The sequence below is a fragment of the Mizuhopecten yessoensis genome, unplaced genomic scaffold (genome assembly GCF_002113885.1).
Source record: "Mizuhopecten yessoensis strain PY_sf001 unplaced genomic scaffold, ASM211388v2 scaffold4743, whole genome shotgun sequence".
Classification (NCBI taxonomy): Eukaryota; Metazoa; Mollusca; class Bivalvia; order Pectinida; family Pectinidae; genus Mizuhopecten; species Mizuhopecten yessoensis.
This window is the reverse complement of record NW_018405699.1, coordinates 50112-61956: the sequence shown is the minus strand read 5'-3', so window position 1 is coordinate 61956 and position 11845 is coordinate 50112. Positions and strand designations below refer to the sequence as shown.

Here is an 11845-nt window from a genome sequence, read left to right as displayed (position 1 = left end):
TGTACGGTGTCGCGTCACCTAGCATACCTTTGGTATTTACCTAAATACAGATAAGGCGTTTGATGTATGCTAAGTGAGATTTGGTGTCAGGTATAGAACAGTAAGATTTAATTACAGGTAAACTATAGTCTGTAGTATAAAGTACCTACTGTATATGTTTATGAACGTATACATACACTGTACAAATTTCCACACACAGGTACCACTATAGTTATCCCAGTCACAGGGGCCTACGAATTGATCACTTTCAGTATGTGTGTACCCACCCTGATAATTAGTACCTCGAATTAGCCCGGTCACAGGGAAATGGGGATGTAAAGGTATGTTTGTACATATCCCGATGTCTTGTTTTATGGTTGGTCCACACATAGGGTTATCTTGTTAACCCGGCCACAGGGGCCTGATAATCCATCATAGTAGGTTTATTCAGACCTATCCCGATGTATAGAAAGTGTCAACGAATATTAACGTCATCCCCCCGATAGTGGTTTATATAGATGGAATAGAAGTCTCGGGAAGTCTATAACTAAACCTCACTTTATTTTTCACCCTGCAAAATCATTTTTTGTTGATTTATAGAAGAAAATCTTATTGTTGAAAACTGGATAGTTTTTTTCTTCTTCTTTTGCAAAATGCAAAATAACGATTATGACAGGAAAGGAATTTAACATAACAAAACCCCTCTTATGTACAAAATACATTATGAATAACCTAGCCTATTATCAGATTTTCAGATACCTATAAATAGTTCAAACAAACAAATACACAGCAGTAATACAATGGGAGCTTTTATTTAGTGTTATATCTATATATGTCTGTCTAAAGGTTATAACAATGTAAATACAAATCAAAATGTATCAGTCATTCTTGTTACATGTCAATGATAATAGTTAAATATTCATACATAAATAGAAAATAAAGCAAAATAATATATGTTTCCTTTTACATGTCTGGAAAAATAAGGATAGAAAATTAAATTCATTTTTCATTTACAAAGAAAAGTATTCAGTAAAGTGATTTTTACTTTAGCAGTGCTTCCTTTAAAATTGCAAAAAAAAAGAAGAAGTTAAAGGTAGGCACAAAATATAGGGAAGGTAACTGGAAATAAACATTTCTTCCTTTGGCCTAAGAAAAGTATTCAAATCTAAAGCCAATTAATATAATGTATTTTGATGTTTATGTCATTTAGAAACGAAATTTTCCGAGTAACAAACCATACACAAAGCACTCATAAATATTGATATTGTGTTTGTTTCCCTCTCCGTCTGTCACTCTATCTCTGACTCTGTCTATCTGAATTTTTATCTATTACTCTCTCTCTCTCTCTCCTGGATATCTCTCACTCTCAATCGTTCTCCCCCATAAGATGAAATAAAATAATTCCAAACGAATGAAAATTTTCAAAATCACACACAACAAAAGCCTTAGTCGAGATCACTTATTAATTCGTTGATCAGTTCAATGATCATGCATCGTCGGTTGTTATAAACAATATAGTTACTTATGTTTGTCAGATTACCACGGTCATGTAACACTAATACATTCACTGTTCAAATGTTTGTACAATCTGAATCGATACTTGAGGGTATTTCATGCTTCATACATCAGCGAACTGTCGTGGAATGATATTTACATAATGTTTTATTGTACCACGAGGTCAAATGTACCCTATGTACTATTCCCTCGTGTTACAGTCTCATCACGTGTACAGTACCGTCGTTACACCCGATCCACACGTTACCCCACGTGTCCACACCCACCGCTGTAGGTTCCATCACTCCATGTTTCTGGTCCAGGAGACACACAGCTTGTTTGCCGTCTCTCGGTAGGACGTACACCTGATTGTTACTGATGTCTGGTACAAATACTCTATCGTACTTATCACATGACATCTTCCAGAGGTTCATACTACCGACCTGTTGACCGTTGTTGACTTCACCAGTCCATGTCTGTATGACGGTACCTGACTCATCTGTTATCTTTATGTTCCTATCATACAAACGTCCTCCAATTGTTTGAACTACACACAGACATCCAGGTGACAAGCAGACAACGAACATTATAGTTTCTGATCCAATCGTGACCTTCCTCACAATCGTACCTGACTGATTCAGTACCACCATGTCTGGTGTACTCGTACTAACAAACACCTCGTCCCTTTTGTTGATGCTGATGTCGTATGCGTCATGTGTTCTGATGTCAGCAAATATTGTCACGTCTTTGTCGAGTAGTGATAGGTTATATACAAATGTACTATGTGGATAACTGGTCATAAGTATGTCTGTTGCCCCGACCATGGCGATTCTGCACGGACAGAAGTCCAGTTTTACTGTCTCTATGACCACATCCTCCCTGTTGACCAGTACCAGACCCTGATATTGGTATAGTGATAACCACGCGTGACTGTCGTCGACTGGATATATACCGTTTAATTGATTTTTTGGTGTAACCGTAAACTTTGAGAGACGTTGAACGTGTTTACTGTCGATGTCTGTCTTCTCGTGCCGGTTCTCGCTGTGTAATATACCTAACATTTTCGTCAACATGACGCTGTCGATACTTCCGGTAACAAAGCTTGATTGTTTTGGTGAAACATATTTCACATTAACGTCATACAGTGGCAGAGTTGTCCTCAATGACCTTTCTGTTTCAAACAAGGATACACTTGATATATTCGCTATTTCCGCTTGTTCAAGCAGACCCGTCAGTTCTTCGACTTTTCGTTGACAATCTTTCTTGTGCATGGTTGATTCTTCTTTTTCTAAAGCCGATAATTCAGCGAGTATTGCATCAGCGATATAATCTACTTCTGCCTTTAACTTCGTCCTTTGAGAGTTCACCTCTTTCCTCATTGTATCAATGTTGTCGTTGAACCCTTCGTTAACACGATGTCGCTCTGACGTCTCGTTCTTGAAATGTTCTATTTTAACAGAAATTGCTGTCATATGTTCTTTGAGATGTTGCTTTTTAATGGAAAATTCGTCTTCAAAATGTTTCCAGTTGTGGTGTTTATGAGTTTTAGATAAACACATCGAACAAAACAACAGGTTGCAGTCTGAACAATAGAGATCACATAATTTACCGGGATGTATTTTACATACCTCTGGTATAGGCTTGTCGCTCTGGCGGTTAGCCTTCCCTATCGATACCACGTCATCGTTTTGAGTTTTCTTTCCGCGTGTATGAGTTTCCTTACACCAATCACATAAATTCTCCTGGCAATCGTTGCAATACCAACGTACCCCGTCTTCACTGTCACACAAAGCACACGTGTAGGTAACGAGATCCTGGGCACGCCGTACGGATATGTTACTTGCCATGATGTTGGTACTTTAGTGAGTTTGAAGGAATAATTTGCCTACAAACTGTGAACTGCCACCATTTGTTATGTCGGTACAACTTTATCTATACGCCTCCTTGTTACGGGTATATCACGCTATTTTACCGACAGGCAGTATAAAGTCCCGGACTCCTGGCGTTAGGACAGAAAACCCTATCTTGCTATCGTACGTTATCATTTATGTAAATGTAATTGTAATTGACAATGACCGAGATTGAGGTCATTCTCTAACTTAAACCAATGTCCTCCTTTGTTTAAATAAATATCACTATGAAAATAAATACCAATCGCCACGGTTCACCAATCACGCACACTTTGCAAGGTGTGGAACGGCATAACTCCTTCCCGGAAACAGCCGAGATGTTAGATTGCATTTCACACTGAATAAAATGTATACCCTAAATAATCAATTACTGAAAGGGTACCACTGCATCAGTAGTTATGGTAATGAAGATTGATATGTCTGAGCTGAATTTAGTTTTCGAAGGGCAGTGTATAGGTCTCGAGATCGATCCCTATAACTTTTGTTCATTTTTGTTTTACAACAATTCTTTTTGTGGAAAACTTTTCTAGAATAGGACATTTTTGATGATAGCATACAAGCAAGGGTTTATATTGATCTTCAATTATGGATGCAAAACTGCATAACTGACTTCAGCCTCATATCTATGGTAATAGGGCATATCCTACACATTTACATTTATTTAGTCTTTGATTTGTGTGTGAATGTTTTGAGGTAATTTAGCAGTGAAACATTGGAAACTTTCATCCTATTTTTATCTTGCCGATCTGATTGAATTGTTAAATTACGAATAGAAACATAGCTATGTTATGAATTTCGAATGGTGATATGTTATAAAATGATTTTTTGGAAATAATAACTTAAGCAACTTACAAGTTCAATAAGAATTTTTGAAAAAAGAAATTTGCTTCAGATGAAAAACTAACCCCATCCCCCGCCAACACCAACCCATTCAATTGCAAGTAGAAAAGCACGTGTTGGTCACGTGTCTTGTAATATCTCTCAATTACCAAATTTTCTGCAACATTTATACTGTAATATAGCTAAACAAGTTATCCGTATTATAGAATTATCACTCTCAAACCGACCCGGATTATTTTAACGACAGATTATATGAAAACATACCAAGGTATTTGTCGATATTTCAATGTTACATTTTTCTGTTTGGTGATTTCAAGAATGCATAAACATACGATTATTCATACGTATTAAAATTAAATATAACTAAGATTAAATTCCTGAATATGAATAAGGATTGTGAAAAAAACACTTTATGCCAAATTCTTCTACTGTGTTATGCAGTAGGTTTTTAAAAGAAAATAAATATGATAGTGATTTGCTCTGATAAAAATTAATACGGCGAGATATAAACTTAATCCTTTGTCCAATTTCATATCGTATATAAAAACTTCTTTACAACAATTATGAAACAACTTTTTACAACTTATACTAATCACTCTTGTTTGGCATACGGGGGGTCTAAATGTGGGAAGAAACCAGAGTACCCGGAGAAAACCCACTTGATCGGGCAGGTGACCCCATACTTTTTCACAAACGATCGGTGAATCGAACCCCGGTCGTATTGGTGAAGGGCCAGTGTGCTATCCACTGCGCCACCCGACCACCCGATTCCATATCTTCACTCCGGTAAACCTAAGATGTCCATTAGAGCTCGAGGAGTCTTTAAAATTGTGATTATAAAATGAAAATATGTAATTAATGTAAAGATTGATTGAAAAAAGTAACGTTTACTCGGGGTACTTACCGACGGGAGAGAGTTTGAAGATATGTTGATCCACTAAATACTATATAAGTTATCAATGACGTCTACAATGAACCTGTATCAGATACGAAACCAGATTATCTCATTAGGACACTGATGTCTCTACTCTATCACACAAATTCAATGCAAACCCTTTGTATTCCATATAGAGCAGAATCAAATATCATACATTATTCGGCGAATCTAGCTCAGACCCAGGTATAGGTAAACTTTTCAGATAATATACCCTAAGTTTCCCTACCCTAAGATTCCAATAAAGATCCCCGTCCCACTGGCAAAACCGCTATTGGAACAGTGTAGCTTTAATGAATAAATATCGAAAAGATATCTATGCATGAACGAACGATATTTGAAATGAATAACAAATACTTTTACAAGAAAAATAACAATAATATTACTGTATTGTATATTTTTAAATGACTAAAAGTTATCTGTGATTGAATTAAAGATATTAGTATGTAATAGATATATTTCATATATTTAGGTTTATAATTATAAGATACATCTGTTATAAGACATTTCCTAATTATTTAAGATATCTTCTGTGAAGAATTTAATGTTGGCTTATCACACTCCCGGGGAAAAAACGAAAGCTGGAACGAACTTATAGTTATTGAAGAGAGGTATACCTCTAGTGTAAATTGAAGATTAAACGACAGAAAACCCTGATTTGCTTTTCATTGTTACAAAAAACAAATCTACACTTGGAACAGACCGGAGAACAAGATAATCAACTCTGACGACGGATGTATTACGTGACTTGACCGACAGACAAGATAATGTCCCTGACGCCTGGCGTTAGGCCAAAAATAGTCTAACTGAAAGACAGATCTTGCTATCGTATGTAACCATCATTACATGTGTGAATAGGACATACTGTGTGTACACATGTGTGTTATGTTGCACATTTAGGTTGTAATTTGAACTTGAGTAATATGCTTTCGACCAAGCATTAGAACACAGTGTTCTCGTGTCACTGTATAGCCTACCTACTACCTACATATATTGATGACACTTGTTAAAAACTATTTGTGCACCAATGATTGGAACAATGATTATGACGAGATATGTAAAAGACCAGTCAGTCTGTGGTGATACTATAGTGTACCATTACCGATTACAGTATCGTTCAGCGAGCCAAATGATATCCTATGGAAAGTAGATATTGTATATCATTGACGAATTCAGCATGAGAGCTCCCTCCCAAACTTTAATAATATCCTTTTATCCCGTAATGTACATAGACCCCCCTCCCCTTCCTACACACACATTAAATACCCAAATATCGTAGCTCTATGGCGTCATTAAGTTAATGTAGCCTGATTGTATTCCTGCGTAGCAGTTAATATATTCCAGAGGTCAGTATGTTAAAGTGATAATGATTTCATGTATGTCTGAATAAGAACGTTCTTTGAAATGTGAAATACTATCTAAATACATTGATGATACAATTGATTGAATTATTGTCCTCACAGTATATAGCTCCCTCCCACACCCACACCCACATACACCCAAATGTCGTAGGTCTATGACGTCATTGATTTCATGTAGACTGGTTGTATCCATGCCCAGCGGTTAAATGTTCCAGAATTCGTATGTAAAATTGATAAGTACTCATGTATTTTTGAATCAGCATGTACTTTGAAAATGTGAAATGTGAATAAAATACAGTACATTTTCTTTGATTGAATATTTGATGTTATTCTTTTTATTAATATGTAACATGCATGGCATAATTAAACACCTTCGTACCAAACTAAAGGCACACATTTACCTTTTGTTGTTCAGTCTTTTGTCGGTTTAAAATATGCGAATGTTTTGAGTGTTATTTACTCGGATTTTATAGTCAAAATCCAGCTATAGACACATACTGCATATGTGCACTGTAGTGTCCCCAGGTAAGAAATGAAACTCCTATAGATAAGAAAATGTATTTCACATACAAATAAATTCTCTGTCGAAATCCTCTTACTTATATCTTCCTCATAGTTTTGTCAATTTTGTTTTAAAAAGGAAGTCAATATTTTCCCAATACGCATAGCGAAAACATGACCGAGGTTTTTGATCTGATTATTCCCCGATGGCATTATAATGCAACTCGTTTTTTTATGGTTGGACCACACATACATGTAGGTACCTTTAGTAGACCTGGCCACAGGGGCATGGACATTGATCACTATGTGTATTATTGTACGGAGTCGTGTCATCTAGCAAACCTTTGGTATTTTCCTAAATACAGATAAGGTGTTTGATGTATGCTAAGTGAGATTTGGTGTCAGGTATAGAACAATAAGATTTAATTACAGGTAAACTATAGTCTGTAGTATAAAATACCTACTGTATATGTATATGAACGTATATAGACGTATACATGCACTGTACAAAAGTCCACACACAGGTACCACTATAGTTATCCCAGTCACAGGGGCCTACGAATTGATCATTTTCGGTAGGTGTAGACCCACCCTGATAATCAGTTCCTCTAATTAGCAGGCCTACGAATTGATCACTTTCGGTAGGTGTGGACCCACCCTGATTATCAGTTCCTCTAATTAGCAGGCCTACGAATTGATCACTTTCGGTAGGTGTGGACCCACCCTGATTATCAGTTCCTCAAATTAGCAGGCCTACGAATTGATCACTTTCGGTAGGGGGGGACCCACCCTGATAATCAGTTCCTCTAATTAGCAGGCCTACGAATTGATCACTTTCGGTATGTGTGGACCCACCCTGATAATAAGTACCTCCAATAAGCCCGGTCACAGGGACGTAAGGATGTATATGAATAATTGTACATATCCTTATGTTTTGTTTTATGGTTGGTCCACACATCGGGTTCTCTCTTGTTTGCCCAGCACACAGGGGCCTGAGAATCCATCACAGTAGATTTTTTCAACCTATCCCGATGTATAGGATGTATCAACGAATATCTAAACGTCATCTCTCCGAAAGGGGTTTATATAGATGGAATAGAAGTCTCTGGAAGTCTATAATTAAACCTCGCCTTACTTTTTTCTCTGCAAAATCTCTTATTGTTGATTTACAGAAGAAAATCTTGTTATTGTTGAAAACTGGAATGGTTTTTTCTTCCCTTTTTCAAAATTTTATAAATATAACGGTTATGGCAGGAAGGAATTTAGAAAGAAAAAAACACCTTTGATTTTCAAAATACATTATGAAGAACCAAGCCTATTATCAGATTTCCAGATACTTAAAAATAGTTAAAACAAACAAGTACACAGCAGTAATACAATGAAAGCTTTTATTTAGTGTTATATCTATACATGTCTGTTTAAAGGTTATAACAATGTAAATACAAACCAAAATGTATCAGTCATTCTTGTTACATTTCAATACTACAAGGTATAAAACAACTCAACCAAACATGTATTACCTTACATTTAACAGTTGATTACATTTTGTAAATATCTATGTAACACACTTTAACTAATAGTTGTTAGAAAGTCATGTTGGTTGGTATAAACAATCGAGTTACTTATGTTTGTCAGATTACCACGGTCATGTGACACTAATTAATACATTCACTGTTCAAATGTTTGTACAATCTGATTCGATATTTGAGGACATTTGATACTTTTTATACATTTATCGGTGAACTGTCGTGGAATCATATTTACATAATGCAATATTGTACCACGTGGTCAAGTGTTCATCATGTATCTTTCCTCATATTACAGTCCCATCACGTGTACGGTACCGTAGCTACACCCGATCCACACGTTCCCACACGTGTCCAAACCCACCGCTGTAGGTTTGACCACTCCATGTTTCTGGTCCAGGAGACACACAGCTTTTTTTCCATCTCTCTGTAGGACATACACCTGATTGTTCTTGTAGTCTGGTACAAACAGTCTGTCGTACTTATCACATGACATCTTACAGAGGCGCATACTACCGACTGTTTGACCGTTGTTAAGTTCACCAGTCCATTGCAGTATGACGGTACCTAACTCGTCCGTTATCTTTATGTTCCTATCAGACAGGCTTCCTCCGATTGTTTGAACTACACACAGACGTTCCGGTGACAAGCCGACAACGTACCTTATTATTTCTGATCCAATACTGACCTTCCGTATAATCGTGCCTGACTGATTCAGTACCACTATGTCTGGTGTAAATGTACTAACAAACACCTCGTCCCTCTCGTTGATACTGATGTCCCGTGCTCTATGTGGTTTGATGTCAGCAAATGTTGTCACTTGTTTGTTATGTAATGATAGTTTATATACATATGTACAAACATCATAACTGGTAATAAGTATGTCTGTTGTCCCGACCATGGCGATCATGTATGGACAGAAGTCCAGTTTTACTGTCTCTTTGACCACACCCTCCTTGTTAACCAGTACCAGACCCTGGTATTTGTGTATTGAAAGCCACGCATGACTGTCGTCGACTGGACATATACCATGTATTATAGTTTGTTGGGTAACAGTGAACTTTGATAGACGCTGGACTTGTTTATTGTCAATGTCTGTCTTCTCGTACTGGTTCTTGTGGTGTAATTCACCTAACATTTCCGTCAACAGGACGCGGTCGATACTTCCGGTAACAAAGCTTGGTTGTTTTGGTGAAACATATTTCACATTAACGTCATACAGGGGCAGAGTTGTCCTCAATGACCTTTCTGTTTCAAAGAAAGATACGCTTGATGTATCCGCCGTTTCCGCTTGTTCAAGCAGATGCGTCAGTTCTTTGAAATTTTTCTCTGATCGTTGACAATCTTTCTTGTACATAGCTGATTCTTCTTTTTCTAAAGCTGATAATTCAGCTAGTATTGCATCAGCGATATAATCTACTTCTGCCTTTAACTTCGTTCTTTGAGAGTTCACCTCTTTCCTCATTGTATCAATGTTGTCGTTAAACCCTTCGTTAACACGATGTCGCTCTGATGTCTCGTTCTTGAAATGTTCTATTTTAACAGAAATTGCTATCATATGTTCTTTGAAATGTTGCTTTTTAATGGAAAATTCGTCTTCAAAATGTTTCCAGTTGTGGTGTTTATGAGTTTTAGATAAACACATCAAACAAATCAACAGGTTGCAGTCCGAACAATAGAGATCACACAGTTTACCGGGGTGTAGTTTACATACCTCTGGTACAGACTTGTCGCCCTGACGGTTAGCCTCCCCTATCGACACGACGTCATCATTTTTAGTTTTCCTTCCGCGTGTATGGGTTTCCTTACACCGGTCACATAAATTCTCCTGACAATCATTGCAATACCATCTTACCCCGTCTTTACTGTCACACAAAGCACACGTGTAGGTAACGGGCTCCTGGGCACGCCGTACGGACCTGTTACTTGCCATGATATTGGTACTTTAGTGAGTTTGAAGAAATACTTTGTCTACAAACTGTGAACTGCCACCATTTTGTTATTATGACGGTACAACTTCATCTGTACACTTCCTTGTTACGGGCATATCACGTGATTTTACCGACAGACAGGCTAATGTCCCGGACTCCTGGCGTCCCGCCAAAAATAGACAGAGCTATCATACGTCACCATCTACTTTGTACTTATGACGCTGTACCTGTTATTATTAAGATTTTACAGTATTCTAAAATTATATTGTAAATGTTTTGACAGAAAACTGTCCGAGTAAGTAATGTATTAACAATTTGATAAACATCAACTCCAATGAATTTTGGGAAACATACATACCCAGAGTTAAGCGAGCGAGCGAACGAGAGAGAGAGGGGGGATGGGGACACAGGGGGAGAGAGAGAGATGGAAAGAGGCATTCAAACTATAAAATTACTGTATAACCAACCGACAAAATCTGTTTCAAAATATATTACAATTGCATGTGTATCGATATGTTCCGCTGTGAACGGGGTAATATAACTGACACAAGGATCAGGGAGGTCTTTTGGTTCAGAAGTTATTGAAGTGTACGTAAAGGCTGGTCAGAATGGTAATATGTAAAGCGATACGTGCTATGTAGACAGACACATCCTGAAATCTTTTATTATCTACAATGTAGATATAGAACAAAAAACATACAATTTGACTCAACATAAAATTGGCGTATGCAGTAAGTTATGACGAGTTCGAGTCCTTTACACACTATTCAGCAATGAATTATATTGAGTGGAGTTTACACGACTATAAAATCTGACAAGTAACGTAAACACTGATCTTATTGGCACACTCAGATGCATTATGGGATTTATGAAGTATTTAACACAGCAATGATTATATTCTAATGTATTTATGACATTTGTTAAATTCGAGAGATATAACTTTCTGAGCCCGAATGAGTTGAGCAATATACGACTGGTCATCTAATGATAATGACTAGATCCTTATGATACAAGTCACATATCTGTGATGATATCCTATGGAAAGTGGACAATGATCTAATGGAAAATGACGAATTCAGTCTGAAAGTTTAGGATCTCGCTCTCTATCCCAATAAAATTTAATTAAAATGAGATGTTCGCATCTCTCCCGTTTACTGATATGTCGCGTACCAAAGCATTGTTTGGGTAATGTAGACTTTTTTGCATTTATCGGTTTACATGTTCCAGGAATCAGTATAATGATACTTTGAAAATCAAAATACGGTACTTTTCTGTGATTGATTGAATTATTGCAGCAGTATTTGAACAATTTGTCATATCATTTTATTCATCACTATTTAATACACGCGTGGTATAATTAAACTATCTC

At 36.9% G+C, this 11845-nt stretch overlaps 2 protein-coding genes across 2 annotated transcripts; both read right to left on the bottom strand.

The window, feature by feature from the left end:
• Positions 1–706: 706 nt before the first annotated feature.
• On the bottom strand, positions 707–3432 carry LOC110449652 (transcription intermediary factor 1-alpha-like). Its single transcript, XM_021496649.1, has one exon. The coding sequence runs from the start codon at positions 3318–3320 to the stop codon at positions 1689–1691; it is 1632 nt and encodes a 543-aa protein (XP_021352324.1). The 5' UTR covers positions 3321–3432; the 3' UTR covers positions 707–1688.
• A 4961-nt stretch (positions 3433–8393) lies between these two features.
• On the bottom strand, positions 8394–10583 carry LOC110449651. The gene has a single exon (XM_021496648.1). The coding sequence runs from the start codon at positions 10476–10478 to the stop codon at positions 8838–8840; it is 1641 nt and encodes a 546-aa protein (XP_021352323.1). The 5' UTR covers positions 10479–10583; the 3' UTR covers positions 8394–8837.
• Between the last annotated feature and the right edge of the window lie 1262 nt (positions 10584–11845).